Source organism: Gavia stellata, chromosome 27 (assembly GCF_030936135.1).
Source record: "Gavia stellata isolate bGavSte3 chromosome 27, bGavSte3.hap2, whole genome shotgun sequence".
NCBI lineage: Eukaryota > Metazoa > Chordata > Aves > Gaviiformes > Gaviidae > Gavia > Gavia stellata.
Window position 1 is genome coordinate 7464886 of NC_082620.1, and position 18970 is coordinate 7483855.

Consider the following 18970-nt stretch of genomic DNA (forward strand, 5'->3'; position numbering starts at 1 on the left):
CCTCCTCTTTTGTCCTGATCTGTTTTTTCTGCTTTTATACTGTAATGGTAAACTCTTTCAGAAGAGACACTCCGAATGCTCAATTTCTGCCTCACTCAGTGTAACAAGATCCTACACTACGAATAGTGCTTCAAGTCACTGTTGCACTACAAATGGTGTTTTCACAACTGCACTGGTGCAACACCGCTCTCCAGCCTTTTTTTGGCACACGCAGCTGGCCGAGTTCGGAGATAACAGACGCAGCCTTTTAAGCCGTTTTCTTATGTTTGTACTTAGCGCTGGTTGAAATATTTTGTAGAATTCTAGTTACGCAGCCCATGGAAAAAAGGGAGAAGCCAGATTTTTTGCTTTGAAATTTGATTATTAACAGAGACTAGAGAGCACCTCATTCCCGATCAGAGCAATAAAATCACAATAAACGTCGCAGCGCCGCTCTGCACCGGACCTCGGCGCGCTGCTTGCAGCGCTCCGCCGCCGCTGGGGGCTGCGCGGGGGAGCCCTCGGCCCGGAGGCTGCGCGTCGCTCGGTAGAGGGCGCTCGTCTCTGGGTCTCCACGGCGTGCGGCGCGAGGTCCGTGTGGCCGCCGGCCTCGGAGATTCCCCCGTCGCCTTGTGCCGGAGTGGAGGTACCGCCTTGCCCGCCTTTGCCAGAAATGTGCTTTTTCTCGCCTGACTCTGCCTCACTACCTCGGCGAGGGCTTGGGCAGCTCGCCTGCCTCCCGCACACCTGTGTTGCAGTTGTGCCTCACGCTCCTTCCACGTGTGAGCTGGGCGTGTGGCGTGTGTCGAGAGCAGGGAACGCATGTGCACGTAGCGCTGGGTAAATTCGGTGCGCGGCTCGCCACGTCGTGCATCCGAGGATGTGCTGTCGGGGTGTGCTGTTTTCGGCCATAAATTGTGTTTGTACGCCTGCGATTTCTGCTCCTAGAGAGGGGCGTGTGCTCGAAGTTGAACTTAGGCGTTGTAAGCAGGTTTTGTGACGGACAGGTCTTTTGTGGGGTGCTTGCACTTTGCGTGCGTGCGAGCGCGAGGCAGACGCGTTTTCGCTTGTTCCCTTTTTACCGCTGTCCAGAAAGCAAGCGGCAAGAGGAAAAAGCCCTCGCCCTACCGCCCCTCCTTTGCGGCGCGGCGGTCTGTGAACCCAGCAGTTTACCCTCCCTCCCCGGCGCTGCCGCCCGGGGCCGTGCTGCGCGCCTGCCTGTGCAGAAGCGGAGCGCGGAGCGGAGGGGGGAGGCGGCCGCTGTTCCTGGAAGAGCCCGGCCTGGGGAGTTGGTCACATTCTTGGCTGGGATTCAATGACTGAGGCAGACACCAACAAACAGAGGGGGGGAGGAGGAGGAGGAGGAGGAGTGAGGGAGGCTGAGCCAGCCTGCATTAGCTCAGCTCACAGGCACTCTCAGTCTCTGCTGGAAAGAGGAGCTGGGAGGATGTGCGCTCTGTTACCGCGGCTCCCCACGGCACGCCGAGAAGACCGAGAGAAATAAGGGAAGAAAGGCGAACCGAGAGACGAGGAGTCCTCCCGGGTCAACCTGAGGGACCACGCGGGGGAAGGGAGCCTGCTTATTGCCCGTCCGACGCCCCCGCGCCGTTTTGGAAGTGCCAGAGATTCGGGCCTTTTCCTTTTCTTCTGCGTTGTTCCTTTCCACAGACCAAGCTTTCTTCCTCCTCCTGCTTTTTGCTTTCCTCCCCCGCGCCTTCCTTTCGGTGGATATGGACAGAAGGGTGATTACTGCAGAGAAGCAGCAGCCGCCAGAACATATTTGAGCCCCTGGTACTCGGAGCGTGGCACAGACTTTTTGTATTTCTGTGGGTGGCGTGTGTGTGTGTGTGCGAGTGAGTGTGTGTGGTGGAGGTGTGGGAGGCGGGATTGGTTTGCCTGGGGGATTGGCTGAGGGGGTGAGTGCTCGGATGAAGACCTCTTTTTGCCGTGACTCTGTGCTCCATCGGGGCAGCTTGGAGACTTGGAGGTTTTGAAATTGTAACGAACCAAGAGAAAAGAAAGAAGAGAGAGACACGCATACAAAAGGATTTATTTCCTATTCGTTAGTGGATTGTTAAACCTGAGTGGGAAGGAGAAAAAAAAACAAGGGTGGGTTGGTTTATTTTGTTCATAATTTTTTTCTTTAAAAAAATCCCTTAAGTGGATTTGTACCAGGGTGGAAGATAACTGGGGATTTTTATTGTTTGTTTTGGGAATAGAAACTAAAAAATGGAGACTGTAAGTAGAAGCAGCTTCCAGCCTCATCCAGGACTGCAGAAGACCTTGGAACAGTTTCATCTGAGCTCTATGAGCTCCCTGGGTGGCCCTGCTGCTTTCTCAGCACGATGGGCACAGGAGATGTACAAGAAAGACAATGGCAAAGACCCAGCAGAACCTGTACTGCATCTGCCCCCTATCCAGCCTCCTCCGGTAATGCCTGGTCCCTTCTTCATGCCCTCGGACAGATCCACAGAGAGGTGCGAGACCATCCTGGAAGGGGAAACCATCTCCTGCTTCGTGGTGGGTGGAGAAAAGCGGCTTTGCTTGCCCCAGATCCTGAACTCGGTGCTCAGGGACTTTTCCCTGCAGCAGATTAATTCGGTGTGTGATGAGCTACATATTTACTGCTCCAGATGCACTGCTGACCAGCTGGAAATCCTCAAAGTCATGGGCATCCTGCCCTTCTCTGCTCCTTCCTGCGGGCTCATCACTAAAACTGATGCTGAGAGGCTTTGTAACGCCTTGCTTTATGGTGGCACCTATCCTCCCCACTGCAAGAAGGAATTCTCTAGCACGATTGAGCTGGAGCTTACAGAGAAGAGCTTCAAGGTGTATCATGAGTGCTTTGGGAAGTGTAAGGGACTCTTGGTGCCAGAGCTTTACAGTAACCCCAGCGCAGCCTGCATCCAGTGCCTGGACTGCAGGCTTATGTACCCACCTCACAAATTTGTGGTCCACTCTCACAAATCTCTGGAAAACAGGACTTGCCACTGGGGCTTTGACTCTGCAAACTGGAGATCCTATATCCTCCTCAGCCCGGATTACACTGGGAAAGAGGAGAAAGCTAGACTGGGCCAGCTCTTAGATGAAATGAAAGAAAAATTTGACTATAACAACAAATACAAGAGGAAAGCCCCCAGGGTAAGTGATGCCTTTAATTTTAAGGGGGGGTGGGGGCAGAAAGAGGAGAGGAATTTTCTGTCATTTTGGGTAATATCCACTGATACACCCAATTTGTTACCAGCTGCTTTTCCTTTGAGTCGTTTAGCAATCTAGTGTTCTTAATTCTCACCACGTGTGTGTTAATGTAGACGAGCAGTCTTTGAGATGGCACCTTTTATTCTCTGGTTGTGTTCTGAACATGGTAGTTAGAGTTTGTTTAAATTATGTAGGTGTGTTTGCGTATCTTACTGTACATGGAACCTCATCTTTGAAACCCATCACACTACCCCAGACTTTAGCAGGAAGTATGTGACTTCGGGTCTTCAGAGCTTCGCTTAGGGGTCAAGACAAGGAAGAAGCCAGAAAAAAATAACAGTTACTGATTGCTCCAGACACAAATGCATACAGTTTTCCGCTCAGCTGCATGCCACCAGGGATAGAGGTGGGGGATAAATTGTCTAAAGGCTTGTATTGCAATAAAATGTGGCTGCTAAGAAAATATCCTGACAGTAATGCAGGTTACTGGTGTTCAGATGAAGTGCGCAGAACGTGAACAGAGAAGTCCCTGCTTTTAGAGTATCCCTGTGGAGTCTGAATCTCCCCACCAGACAGGCTTTTGTATATTGGATTATGTATACATTCAGTAAATGAATCTGTCTAGGGCCAGCTGCAGCAGCTTCCTAAGGTATGCCATGCCGTGCTGAGCCAGACAGCTAAAGCACGTTTTTTTAACGTGTCTTTTGTTTTTCTTTCAGTCTGAGCTGCCTTTAGATCCCAGAATCCCTGGTGTGTGGGTGGGAGGCTGCCTTGGCATCTGGCAGCAGTCCTGATCAATGGGCAGCAGTGCCACGAGGCCTTGAGGACTTCACACAGACACCAGGATGTCTGGCTAGCTGGCGACGGTGCAGTTGGCTGTGGGATGAGCAGTTCGCTTCCCGCTCCTTCGCCCCCACCCCAATAGAAGGTTAAAGCAAACTCTTGCCTACTTGAGTTTTACAGTGCAGGTTTATTGGTTGGATTCTGCCTCATCTGTCAGAGATTTCCCAACTTTTCTTTGGGTTTATGTGTCTGGAGTGGAAGGGCAATGACACAAGCCTCAAAAAGAGAAGCAACATTTAAAGCCTTCTGAGAATGTTCAGTAAAATTCTCAATTAACTTAACCAAATGTCTGTTTAAAGGGGCAGACACACACTCAAATAGAGCTTTTAGTTACAAAAAACGCAACAAAAATACCCACACAAAATCCAGGATTTTTAAAATAATCTGGGCAAACAATGCAGTAATTCCTACAGCTAGCCTAAGAGGCCTAGTCAGCCCATTTGAATCGGCCTCCGCGTTTTTTGATTAAGGAGTAGAGCCTCGCTCGTTCAAGTTCCAGTTTCTCTCCTGGTCTTGTGCTTAGCCCCCGCTTCAATCCTTGTCCTCACCCCTCCTTTTCCTCCCGCTTGAGTGTCAGAACCGCTGTGACAAAGCTAGGCTGTAATGAGCCACATTATCTCCGTGGTTGGAGGTGGATGTGTTTTTAATGGCTTGTCTATTCTCCGTCAGTCATGTGTTAAGATGGAATGGTGGGATAGATGTATATGAATATCTGTGAGAGGAGAATACGGCTCTGAAAGTGGAGGCATTTTTCATGTTAGGAAGTGAATTTTCTAGGGCATGCTTTGTTTGAGAAGCAAAATTGAGAAATCTCGACATTCTTGCTCCAGAAAGGTACTGTGTCCCTAGCTTGGTCATTTCCAGAGTTTAATTAAAATGAATGTTAGTGGAGGTGTGCTTTCCTTTTCTTACAAGGCTTTTATGGCAGTCTGTTCAATTGTATGATTCATCCAACACCCCGGGTGAGGTTGCAGGTGGAGAACGAGAAAAGACCACTAAATCTTGGCTTTGCCTGACTTTTTTGGTGACCCTTTAATAGGTCCTAGTTCAGAACATGGCAAGCTCTTTCTCCCCACCCTCCAAAATCTGCATGCAGCGCAGCACTTCTTGTAGAGTGAATTTAGGATGCCTAATAGTGGACGTCAAAAATTATGTCAGGAAATTGTGGCCATCTATTTCTCAGAAAATTTTGCCGAAATTCTGTCATCATAAAATGTTAAGTGTCCTGCATAGGTTCATTTGGGAGGTACAAGGGGTTTGATGTGGAAGAACAGTGGTAAGTGTGTGCCCAGATGATGAGGTACAGAAAAAAGCACGCTTTATCATATATCCTATGCAGAACTGGGCTTAAGTTTCAAGGCTTTTGAGCTGTCTTCAGGGCTCTCCTATTAATGTGGTGCAGTCTTGAGGAGACCCTGATAGTGCTGGCAGAGTTTTGTACGCTTATCCTTCCTTTTTCTGAAATCTTTTTCCATTGGGCTTAGCCAACGGATATCATATGCTAAGGTCATTTGTGTTGTAGCAGTGTGTGCAGATAATTATGGAGAGATTTAATCAGGCTGTAAGATTGGTAGACTGTGGCCAGGGGCAAGTAACATTGGAGTAAAGTTTAGATGCCTAGTAAGGAAATGAAAGGATGGTCCCATGTCTGCATCTGTGTGCTTGGGTTAATTACTGTCAGGCTGTGTGGGTTTTGTGTGTCTGTTGGGCTCTGGGTCTGTCTTTGTGGGTGAAAGGGTGAAGTATATGCATCTTTGTGGTGGTCTTCCTTTTTGATGTAGATCTCTGGATTGCTTTGTTGCATTTTATACAGAGGTGTTTGTGTGTGTTCTGTGTCGTAATACTTGGTCTTCTGCTTTCAAGAGTGGGCTTTTTATCAGTTTCCCAATTTATTTATTTATGTGTGTGTGTGTGCACATTGCTTTGTGTGTTGTGTTTTCCCTGGGGCTCTGTTACTATGTTGGTAGCATGGGATGAGTATGACCATTTTTATGACTGTTTAAGAAGCACTGAGTTTTTTGACCTTTTCGTATGTCTTTATGAGGTTTGTGTGATGAGGTATGTAGATTTCTGCCAGCACAGCTCTGCCTTTTAAGGGTCTGACTTAAATGGAGGAGCTGGGTTGGCACAAGCCCCTGTTGCAGATTCAGCAAACTGGCAAAACTGCCTTTTTTCCCTGTCTCTTTTTTTTCTTTTGCTGTTTTTCCTTCGTGTGGTTTTAAAGCATTGCTACAAGGCGTAGCTTTGCCTAGATACTTCATTCCCAACGTATATTTCTATATGCATCAAGTACCCATTGTGCATATCTATGCATCTGTATTGAGAGGTGGATACATACATGCAGATATATTGTCTCTCAGTCAGCATGGTTGGTTCAACAAGATGTGTGTTGCCTGGTCTTGCCACTTACAGAAGCAGCTTTTGTCTAGGTGTGTATGCAGTCAGTGAAGGGTCCTAACCAAAAACTGAAGGGACTTGTGACAGTTGGAGCCCTCACTAGAGCAGGAACCATAGAGGCCACAGGCACTTTCCTTACCCTCTTCTAAAATTTTTATTTTTATATTCTCCCTGTTCATCCTTGGATGGGTGATTGACCTCCCATAAGCTTCGTCACCTTCCTGCCACTTCCCAAAGCTCTTTCTTTTCTTGAGTCGTATGAGAACTTCTCCATTTTCCTTTGTTTGTATCCTTCACTGAGTTTTCCACCTTCTTGCATGCTCATGCACGTTTTTTTTTCTGCTTTGTTTTCTCTGGTCTTTCAGAGCCTCCACGCACCAACATGGCATTTACTTGAGTGGGTGTCCTGTTTCCTTACCTGTCTCTCATTTCATCCGCCATTACTGGCATGGAATACAACCATTACGTTCTGGGGTATTTCCAGAAATTTAAAAAGTGAATAACCTGACAGGGTTGCAAAACAGGGTCCTAGAAATCCATCATCAGTGCCAAAGCCTTTTTCTTGAGCTCAGCAGCTGGTGCGTGTTGAGTGTTCGCTTGCTGGTATAGATATGGCCTTGGTGTGTGTCTCACGCTCTCTTTCTACTTCCATGTGACAGACAGCTCTCTGCTTTCTTAACAGTATGCCTCCACTGTGATTGAATTCGTTCAAAAAGCAGGCCTGAATGCTTTGTTGGTTGCTGTTTCCAGTAAAGGAGGGTGGGTTCGACTCTGTTTCTTTTGAGCCCTTTTTTTTTTTTAAATATTGAACTGAGCAATATTTGACAGTGCTTTCATATTTCCTACCTGTGTGCCAGACGTCTGTACTTTTAGCAAAACTGTATGTGATCAGACACTAAGGGAAGAAGAGAGCTTTCCTTGCACACGTGTGAACACACCCACACACGCTAGCACTGCAGTGTTCCCACGGTTCAAGTCCCAGCAGCACTTCTATGAAGTAGCTGGAAGCTAGAAGCAGCATTCTGGGTACTGACACACAAATGAGCACGTAAGGCCTCCCACTTTATTTCACAATGCCTACCAACCCAGTGCTGCCACAACATGCAGCTTTCTCAGCTGGAGTAAGGTTTAACCAGGTCAAGTGTGCAGCCAATCAAAGCACAAAAATTGCTGAAAGTGAAATAGTGCAGTACTGACTGAGCTGTGGGGTAGCTGTGGACTTTTAGGTGCTGCACTGTGCTGTGCTGCGTTTTATGGCCACCTGAAATGCTGCAGTAGTAGAGCCAGAATGTGTATCTTTCTGTATCTTAAAGTCCTGCCTCCTGGCAGGAGTCATCTTCTTTATTTCTTAATAGTATATATCCTATGGTAGGTATAGCAGAGAGATTCTTATTTTATTCACAGGCAGTGGTGTTCAGACCACTGGATGGATTTATTCTTTTTGGTGCAAACTGACTTGATAAATACTCCTGGAAAATTTTGCCTAAGAACTTAGGGTTCAGTTGTTTTGCCATGGAGTCATTTGTTCTTCTACCTGATGTTCAAGAATTATATTAGAGATTCTCCAATAAAAATCTTGAAGTCCCTAAACCAAAACTGTTGAAGTCTTGAGGCAGTAGTTTAGTTCAGAATCCTTTTACAGCTTAAAACTTGAACTTTAGAAACGATACCACGCTCAAAAAAAAGCCTGTGTACCTGGGGAGATGTCAGTGTTTAAGCAGACATCAGCATTTTTTTCCCAAGCGTACAAACAGTTTTACAGATGTTGTAGATCGAGAACAAAGAAGCAGGTACGTGCATGTGTGTTGGACAAAGAATATGCTGCAAATAATGATCTAATGATGTTGAGTCAACTATGGCTCTATGTTGCCCCAGAACAGTTCCTAAGTTCCTGAATTCAGTCCTCTTGAATTAGGGAGGGAATTATATGCAATCTTTTCTTTTGAAAATCACTGCCTAAAATATTTAAACATTTGCCTCTCCCTTCATTGTCTGGGCTGTCTCACTTGCCTCTCTGTTTCTGTGGTTTCGGGCTTGGGCGTATGTTCTGCCCAAACAGTAGCATGCTTTGAAGATGCATGTAAACACAGTTTATTTTTTGGATGTGTTAGGAGCCTAGCACCTGGTCTCTCTGCCAGGATGTGAACATGGTTATCACTAGCTTGAGCTGACTGACCAATGAGGGTGTGTTTTCACTTGCTGAGAGGCGCGTTTAGATCAGTGTTGTAAAAGCATCTGGAGGCGTCTGTATGAGGCTGCTCAGAGCATGTCTAGACAACGCAGTGGTTAAAATTCTGGCAGCCACTTGCACCTTATCTATGCCTTCCTTGATTGTCAACACTGCTAGAACAGGGGGAACTTTGGGGCTACATCCAGGTGGTTGAGCCCAAGCAAGATTTGGGTATCTAAAGAGATGCATTGTCAATTCTTATTGAAAACTCATGTTATTTTCATCTACTAGCAAAGTTATTTTGCCAAATTTAAGGGGTTTGAATGGTACTGACTACGGTAAGGAGTGGGCCGGCTGCCTATTGCTGGTGATAACTGATAATTGGAACTCACACTGCTGGCTTAGCTGGCCAAACTGCTTTGCCATCGCACAAAGAATTGTGTCTCAATGTGCGCAGTACTTGGACCCAGAAAATTTTTTAATTCTCACTTTTTTTTTTTTTTTGTTAAAAAAAACAACTTTAAACTTGACACTGTAGCTCTTATTTAGAGGGAACTGTCATGGAACAGTTACGTTAAATCCAACAGGGGGTTCTTGGAAAGAAATTAGAGCTTAGACAAAAGTAGCTTAGACTGAATTGTAGAGAATCTATCGATAGAATACTGTCAATTACTAGGCTAATGTATTTTAGCAGAGTGGTCATAGAGCACTTAATTCAAATTGATCTTCACGTACAGGAAGCATTACTTTAAAATGTAGTAATATAGCATGGTTTTTGGGTTTTTTTAGATTCATCAGTTATAGTATGTGTGGTAATGATACATTTTATTAGATTAGATAATACCTCATTTGTTTGCATATGTTTTCTGAATCTGGGTAATATACATTAATAAATCTGCACTGCTTTTTTTTAATACTATTCCACTCTCTCAGTCTCTAATACAGTCAGTATGTCTTCTTGGAAAATAACTACAGAGAAGCAAGTTTGCTCTGAAAAGATGTGCTCTGGTTCCTTACCTTCTTCTTGTATGCCTTGTGTAGTCTTGCGCGTCTTGCATTTCCTTGTCAGTGTAGAGGTTCAAACTCAGATTATTACTAAAATCACCTGTTCCCATATCTTCTGGAACATATGAGGTTAATTTGAAGGTTTGGGGCTTTGGGGGTAGTTCTATAGTTCTCACTCAAGCAATCAGCCGGCATAGTAATTGGAACCAGTTCACCCACAAACCACAGAAGACTTGTATATGTATCAGACTTCTTCCTGTGTGTTGACTGGCAGGACTTGCAGTCATAGAGTAGAGAGACAGATTCTGAACCAGAATATACTGGTGTTGAGACAAAGCAGCTTCACTAGATTTGTGGCCTTACCTGGCATTCGCAGGACCGTGCTAAAGCTGAGAGCAGAACCTGTAGCTGTGCTACTGCAGTATTTTCATTTTGCTCATTAACGAGGTTTTGATTTCACAGATGTTTGATGGCACTGTGATCCTGACGGATCTTACTGAATGGGGCGATAGCTTCTGCAACTGGGAGCTGGCTTCACACTGAAAAGATTTTGTCTTCTGGTCGCTACATGCAAGATTTGGTTTTAAGGTTCCGGTAGATATCTTAACAGGGTGGGATTTTTTTTGTTCCTGTATTTAGGATTTGTCAAATTATTTTTATTTTCTTTTCTTACTGATGAGGAAATATGTCTAAAGCTGGGATAAGGGCCAGCTTTTTTTTCTGATGCAAATTCAAGGACTATAAACTTGGCCTCAAAATTGTATCAGGTGCAGTTCTTTTGAGTGTGCCTATTTTGTCAGTATTGGGCAAGCCTGCTGGCTGATAGCGATTGCCCTGTCTGCACTGAGCTAATTATTTTGCTTTGACTTTTGGTTGGATGAGGTAACAGAAACACTGATACAAATTCAAGCTCTGATCCTGTCAGTGTTTCATGGACAGAGCTCTTCTGGAAGCTAATGGGAATTCCCATGTGTGGAGCTCTTACCACTGGCTGCGTCTATGGTTTGGTTGCTATCGCATAAAATTGGGCTTCTCCAAGCAGTGGCTGCATATTAAAACAACCTGATAAGCTGCATAGTCATATGTTCTGTTAAATGAGACAGGTCCTGCCACCCTTACTCATGTTAAGTAGTCTTTACTTGTTTTAAGTGTCTTTATTTAAAAGGATAGAAAGGATATCTATCCATGAGGATAGAGATTCTGTGTATATGTAAAAATTGCAGCATCATTCTGTATACTGGAGATAAACAGAAAAGGAGCTAATCAATAACTTGGTTTCTGGCTTTGTTGTTTATTGATTTATGTACAGTTACCTTTGCACATGCTTTGTGGAAAATGTGACTTTTATGTTTGGTTTTCTGTTGTTTGTTTGTTGTGTTCTGTGTTGTGGTTTGGTTGGGTTTTTTTCTTTCTTTTAAATTGAAGCAGTTTCTGTTTTGGTATGAGAATCAGTTGCACTGGAAGCACAAGAATTGCTTAGGCTTTAAGCATTAAAAGACAGCAGCAACATTAACAAAATAAGATACAGCCTAGTGCTTGTCTTTTCCTGTGGAAGATGTCAGTGATATATTCAGAAGACACATATCCCTGTGCTTTGTTCTTCATCCTCTGTTCAGTCAATGGTATCATTTTATAGAATAAGGTCATTGACTTGGATTGCTTCTTGGTTTCTCAACCCTTTTCACCAGCCAGTTTGTGTAATGTCTGTCTGAAACATTGAGTAAGGGCATTGAAATAGCAGACAGGATATCAAGTGTTAGGAAGTCTGGGTTAAGTATAACAGACAGTTCTGGCTGGCGAAAGGGGAGCAGCCCCTTGAGCTTGGTTACAGTTCAGTCTCTGTGGAAACAGCAGACTCTAGTCTTTGCATCTCCGTTACAGCTTTTCCCCTCTGTTCCCTCCACACCCATATAATTAATTGTGTGTGGGTGCACCTCTTTTCTAGAGATGTGTCTTCCTTGTTTCTTAGTGGCACAGAATTATATGTAATAATGTCTCTTTCTAAGGATTACGTAAGTTGAAGAGGATTTCTCCACTGGGAGAATTATGCAAGTTTAAACTGAAATGTATTTAGAAAGCTTTTATGTATGTGTTTTCTGACTCGCAGTGCAGAGGGTGATTTATTTGCATCCTTAATTGGACAACATCTGTTAGGGTTGGAAGAAAAACTGTTTCATATCTTTCCACTGTCATACCCTGCGTTTTGATGAAGTCCCCTACCCCTTCCACTTCCTACGTTACCTGTGTTACAGGCTCTGATTCTTCACGGCCAAGTGGAATCAGCCAGGCACTCAAGTTGGATGCTCTTCTAGGGAGGGGTCTGCAGAATTTTTAATGCATATCTGCATTAGTGTTATGTGCCAGTGGTACTGTTAAAATCAGCAATAATACCACCTGTTTTCTTTCAGTCTTTAGATTTTCTCCTTTTTTAAGAAGTTGTTGCCTTTATTACCGTTAAACAGAAGGTAATGACAGTGAGGCTTCCCAATTCTGCCAGTGAAGAAAAAGAGTCTAAAATATTCCTGTAGTGCTCCTCTTGGTAATCTTTGACCATTTAGTAAAAACTTTTCCTGCTGCTTTTCAGCAAAATTAAGCTGTTCTGTGTCACTTAACACAGGAGAAGCAAGCTACTGCAGTCAAGTGCGTTTATTGAGCTTGAAGAGGCCAAAGTAACTTCTTGTTTAAATGTGAACTTCTGCATGAGGCTATTTGTGTGACTGTATCCTGCAGTCTGAAATCTGGCAGCTGACCTATGCGCACAACCCATACCAATTTCAGTGGGGGAGTGGCACCGATATAAAGAGCTGTCCATGCAGTTCAGATGGCGCAAAGGGATCATGATAGTAATTTTCTTTCTATTTATGATGTAATACTGGAGTGCTGCGTATCTTGGACTGCATACATAATGCATGTAGGTGCTGTTTTCAGGATCTAGCTAACAAAATCAATTCTGCTGAGTATTAAAAAATATAGGTTGCATGGGGATCCTGCTGCCTACTAAACCAGAGATTGTAGTAGTACCAATTAGAAGCAGTGAATTACTTTAAATAATTAAAAAAAGTGTAAGTATTCAATTCGCTAGGTCCTATATTTTTGACAAAAAACAAACCAAAAATCCTCCAGATTGTTCAGGTTTACATATTTATAGCAGTAAAATAAGTTTTATAGCTTTTATATAGAGTAATGGGCTAGAAAGGCAGAAAATAGACAATATTAGGGCTACAAAGTGATCTGATTTCAGTAACCTTTGTTGATGTGATGGATTTCAGGTTTACACTTTTGTTCTTAAGAATTTCTCCTGAAGTTATATGTTAAGCATGCTTTTCTAAAGTACCGTCATTCCACAGTTGAAAAAATTATCTGAGTTGAAGGATAATGGAGTGTCATTCAAGAAGGGAAAAAAAAAAAGAATTCGCCGTTCTTAACTCCCCATGAGCAGTTTCAGTTTATTCAGTGGGTGTGAATTATCTCACCCATGCTGGTATGATTTGGAAATACTCCTTTGAAATAAATGTATTTAGAGTGATGTGGAGCTGCTGTGAGAAGTAAATCAGATTCAAAAGAGTACAGACTGTAGCATTAGGTCCATTATTGATATTTCTTTGTTCCAATTCATTCACTAATAAGAAACGTGCCATAAATGAGTCCTAATATAAATGAGTGCTAATATATCCAGTTTTGTTTGGCTTTTTGCCTTTTTTCTTTTTTTGCCACAACAGTGTAGTTTTTCGCAAACCTGGTGAAGCCAAATAATCTTTGGACTCTATTCAGCAGTAGATAGGGATACAAGTGGTGAAGTGGTGTAAAGTGCCCTCTTATACTGTTCAGTGGATATGCCCAACTACTGTTCAAAGGCCTTGGCACTCACAACATAGCAAATTAGGAGTTCCTTTTCTAAAAACTTAATTTCTAGAAACGTATTTATGTGAAAATCTTTCTTATAATGGATTCACTGGTCCTTCTTTCGCCCTGTTGATTCTAGAGCAAAGATTGCATGTGTAATATTACTAAATTCTGAAGGAAAAAATTAAATTATATTTTTATCCTTAAATTATTGTATGATTTTATTACCTCAAATTGTATGAATACAAAGAAAAAAAGAAAAATAAGTGATTTGGAGGGAAAAAGGGGTAGAGGGAGTTGACAGTGCTGTAACTATTTGCTTGTATTTACCATATGACTTGTATCATTATTTGTAGCATTGTTTAACTTATCTGTGTGTCTTTTAAGTAAATTTCGTCTTTTTGCAGTTCTTTTAACAATTAACCTAGCCGTGATGAGGCTTGAATGAGTATCATCTGCACACCTGTTTAATATTAAAGATCAGGCATTCAGCGTTTTGTGGCTTTAGCTTGAAATTCAAGTTGCTTTGAGTCATCCCTTTCGTCTTTTGTTTGGGTGGAAAAAAGGAGTGGCAGTAAACGGCCTGCAGCTAAGAAATGAAAGAGTTGAATTAGGTTTTAGAAATGTTAGTCTTGGCATTTGGGACATTTGCATTTGTACAGATCGTCATGCTTCGCTTTATTCCGAGTTTAGCAGTTCAGTGCTGAGGATGAAAAATGTTACATATCTTTTTCCCAGTTACGCGACACATGCATACTACACTGGAAGAGTAGGAAGGAGCTGGAGTATGAGCTGTGGTTTCGCATTTCGACCAGATTACAAGTAATAGCGGCCCATGGATTACTGCCCCACCTGTAGTTTCCACGCTGTGGTGCACAACTGACTCAGTTTTTTTTTCTGACAGCGGCTTCTAATTCTATGAACCAGGGGACAGTCCACTCTTTGAAACCAAAATGAGTCAATGGGACAGAAATTGCTAAGAAAGAATTGCAGTGTTCTCTTTGTTACGCTTGATTTTGGTTTAGTTTCATCAGCTCACGTGTAGGTACAGGAGAAGCTATACTAACCCAAACGGAGAGGACAGTATGTGGGGAAGTTAACAGCGGGAGTATCTTCCCCTGGTATCATTGCTGAGTATTGCGTAAACAACCATCGCTTGTGTTACATTACTGAATTGCTTTGCTGTGTAGAGTTATATTGATAAGGTTTAACTTTTACCATTGTAGAAAAGACGTAATATTTTAAGTGACTCTGTGGTCTAGACCTTGAGGGTCTTTAATCAGTTTATTTTGCCTGGTATGCAGTAAGAATAATCCACTTGACGTCAGCGTAGTTCTTGTCATGCAAACCGTGCCAGGAACTGATTCAAGTAAATGGAAGAAATAGGAGCTTCTTTGAAAAAGACTCTGAAGTATAGTCATAATTGGACCTAATGCCTTGCTTTAATTCAGGGAAGGTCACTGGGGCAACATTTTGCTCTTGTCGTTTGACTCCAGTAAAGTCAACGGACTTGGTCCAAATTTATCAAAATGTATCTTAGAGTGGAAATCACTTGTCATAGCTTCTGAATGTAGCCAGTTTTTCCTCACTGGTCAAAATTTGGGGGTCACATTCTGCTGAGATTTTACAAGTGAAAATTTGAGTAATTAATGGGATTTCAGTAGAGGTTATCTTTTCAGAAGTCTATTTCTACTTTTAAATTGTAGTATTACAAATTTACATGCAAATTTATAATTTAGGCTTCTAAAAAATTTATCAAATTTGCCCTCATTAGCTGATCTGATTTATTGGTACAGTTCTCTGTTATTATAATGTGATTTGATTTCAGTAGATTCACACTAAACGTCATGTATTTTTTTTTTGTTTCTAAGAGGGATGTTCATTCACGTTCTCCTTAAAGAGCAGCTGGATCTCATCTTGACAGATGTGAAAACTCTTACACTGAAGTTGCTGGAATTTTTGTCGGGGGGGGGGGGGGTTCTTGAAAAAAACCTCTTTTATTAATTAGACCCCCCCTCCCTTTTGAACTTCTTTACTCCCTCAGTCAAAATCATAATCCCTTGTGACATCGGAATTAATTGCTGTAGACAGTTTGGATGTCACAAAGTGAGCATTAGGTCTCAGGGAAGGGAAATATGGAGAAACATGGATCCTGTTTTCAAACAAATTTCTTAGTTAAGAAAAGGTTGCTTGATTTTTGTTTTCATTTTAAAAATGGAAACAAATTTTGCTTTAGATTATAATTGCAAAGTAACAATTGAGTTGCTCCAAATTCACCCCACTAAATCTACCTCAATAATCATGTAAAAGATTCTCCGAACTGGCTTTCTGTAATTTCTGTTTTGGCAGGGGAGAACTGCAGTTCTGTGGGTTGTATTACTGTAGGACCAAAACTGAACTGCTACCCTGGAAAAACTTTTTAAATGATTGGCATGGCAGATCCGTGTCCTAAAGTAGTAGTTTGCAGAAGTAAGTTCATAATTACCAGCTCAGTTGCTGCTCTTCCTGGTGTTTTGGACAAACTGGTAGCTCTCTTTTTTCCTTGGGGGGGGGGGGGGGGGGGGGTAGTGTTTTTGTGTTTTGGTTTGTTGGTTTGGGTGGGTTTTTTTTCCAAGCTTGTTCTGTAGGCTTCTTGCCCGAGTGCATCTTGGGATTTCCCTTTTGCTGAATGAGCTGCTTGTTTGAGAGGGAGGAAGTAAGGTCCCTTCTGGATTAGGAGGGAATGGGGGTGGAGGGTGGGGAAATGTCCTGTTTCATATGCAAAGCACACTGAACTGAAAAAAAAAAAAACAAAACCAACCAACAAAAACCCTACATGAAAACCTTTTAACAAAACCATCCATGTCAGAAACTGGCAGAGCAGCTGTTATCTTTGTTAGGGAGAATATTAATGTTTCAAAGACTTACAGAACCTTTTAAAAATTAGATAAAGGATGGAATTACTTTTTTTTAAGAGACAAGCTGAGGTAAAAAAAGTATCTCCTTATCAGTATCTGTGAATGGAATGTGCTATCAACTGATGTGATACCAACTTCCACAACAGAGTCATGAGCTTAGTGAGATAGGTTGCTACTATCTACTCTCTTCTTTCTGAGATTTGAATGTAAAAGTGGCCCTGATTCTTCAGTTTCTCACATCAGTATTAGCCATGTGCAGTTGGATTGCAGTTAAGTTTCTCCTGCTTGGCCTAATAAGTGATCTAGCAAAAGGAAAAAGGAAAATAGCTTTTCTGATCTTAACATAATGTTGCTTCAGCTGGGGGCAGTAAAATCTGTGCAAAAAGTGTGAGGAGTCCGGTGTTGAAACTTTTTATTTTGCATCAGTGATTGTTCATCAAGAATCAGATAGCAAAGTGTCCATAACACTCAAAAAGGATGGAGGGCAACTACACTTCACTCAGCTGTCTGCAGTCCTTATTCCCCTTCCTGGTCAGGTCAGCAGGAGATCAATTAAAAAAGAGTTCAAGGTAAAAAACAACCAACCGACCAAAAAACCAAACCCTTGCTTGTATTTGTCTTATTAAAGATATCATAATAATGATTACTGTTAGATCTTGTTTAATGTATCGTGCAGATGCAACCCCCCCAGCTCTTACCATTTTATTACGCAGTCTTGTCAAAGCAAATACTAATGCAGAGCATTATATTGGCTTAAGGCTGCAGTGTCTCTGTTGTAGTTGATGACAGTGTGGAAGTGGTATCAGCATCATCTATGTTCTTGGCACGAACAATATGAGGCTGACCCTGTGGTTGTTGCTGTTGCTGTTTGTAAGATTGTACATATTATAAGATGCGATTGTTTCAATTTCTGGAATAAATGGGGGCTGCTATTAGATGAAGAAAAAGTTTGTTCTTGGATTATTGGTATAAGAAGCCTCACTTGAAAAAGCAGGTTATTAAAAGGAACAACTCATAGAACTGGCCTTTTTTTTCCGGATATCTTACAAGTAGTAAACTTGATGGCAATCTCATGTAATCCTGTTTTAGTAGTGATACAACTCTAGGCATCAGAAGTGTTCTGATGTTTTTATTAGTGGCTGTGTGTAAAATTCTTTTGCCTCAACATAAATAAGCTAAATGTCTTTTGTATTGTTTTTATTTTTCTGCTTTAGAAGATCAGAAATGATAGAAGTTGATAATGTAATAATAACACTTTTCAACCGCGAAAGTATCTCTGTCACACAAGTACAACATTCAGAGATAGAAGGAAGTCCTCTACTGCAGGCCTAGCAGATTTCTGATTTGTATGCTGAACTCATTTTTCTTGCACAACATTTTCAAATGCTGTAGAATCTCATCTTTTAAAAAGGGAAGTGTGTTAGCATCATTTCTGCAGTGGTAAATTTCCAAACGTGAGGAGGTATTAACTTTTGCTGTAGTGTCTGCCTGTGTCTGTTAACCAGCCTGAAACAATGAGTCCATTTTGTGTTGTGGGGAGGTTGTGTTCTTGGCTCTGAATCCTTATCCACTTAAATAAAAAAAAAATCATAATCTGATATCCTTGGAGCAGGGCTTTTGATAGACTGCTTCATCCTGCGTGCTTTGGGTCATTTATGAACAATGTAGCTGGCAGATAATTGCATGTTTTCCTTGATCTAGTTGACCTTAGAGTCAAAGCGGTTTTTTTCCTGCTAGAGGTCTGAAAGTTTTCTCAAACCTTTCTTTAAATTCATGCTAAGTTTAGTGGCAGGAAGCGACAGACATTGCCACTTTTTCTCCTACGGTTATTGAAATGAAGTTATTTGGGTTTTTTAATCAGAAATGGATTGTATTGGACGCAAACCTGTTTTTGAGAGTAACTGAGAGCTGTATGTGAGAACAGACAGTGGTGATCACAGGTTAAAGCAGGGGAATAGTTAGCATGGATATGAAACATTTGCTGTAGTTCTGAATAGTAACTGATTGGCATCAGTTATGTTCTAATGTTCTTAACGAAAAAATGTTGAAAATCTCAGTTGAAAATTTCTATTTCATTCAGAAACTGTCATTGCTTTTTCTTACTACCCTTAGTTTATTTTACTTAGCTGCCTTCTTCACAAGGAAGCGCTTGTGTAATGCCCAAGCCATTCCCATTCCTCACTGAATGATATGCAAATCTAGTCAATTAAGCAGGGGGGATTTAATTAGCAGTTTAAGTTCATGTGTGAAGTGTCTTGCCTTAATTACTTAACAGTTTTGTTGCAAATTTGCTAAGGTTTTTTTTCCCACAGAACTATCAAAACTGTGATTTTTTTTTTTTTTTTTTTTTTTTTTTTTTGGTAACATTTTCAAATACTGAGTATTGCCCAGTGCGTTTGACCTTCGTGCTGCTTCTGTGTATGTTCATCCCTCTATGTATAAAGCTCTTCTCAAAGCTGTGGGGACAAAGCAAAACTATGTTTATTGTCTCAGAGTAGAACAATACATTAAAAAAAGAAAAAACATTAAGGATTTCTGTACGTAAAATTTGGAGTGAAGGGCCATTTATTTGTTGTTCTTTGTAGCTAGATGACACCATTATATTAGTATCTGTGTAATGGCCTAATACGGTTGTCAT

At 42.0% G+C, this 18970-nt stretch overlaps 1 protein-coding gene across 1 annotated transcript in view; it reads left to right on the top strand.

Annotated features, from left to right (window-relative positions):
• Nucleotides 1-2187: 2187 nt before the first annotated feature.
• The window catches only part of SKI (SKI proto-oncogene), a 115200-nt gene continuing 98417 nt past the window's right edge, over nucleotides 2188-18970 (top strand). The window contains exon 1 of the mRNA XM_059830026.1: nucleotides 2188-3120. Coding sequence (XP_059686009.1) covers nucleotides 2209-3120 — 912 coding nt within the window. The 5' untranslated portion in view covers nucleotides 2188-2208. The remainder of the gene's footprint in view (nucleotides 3121-18970) is intronic.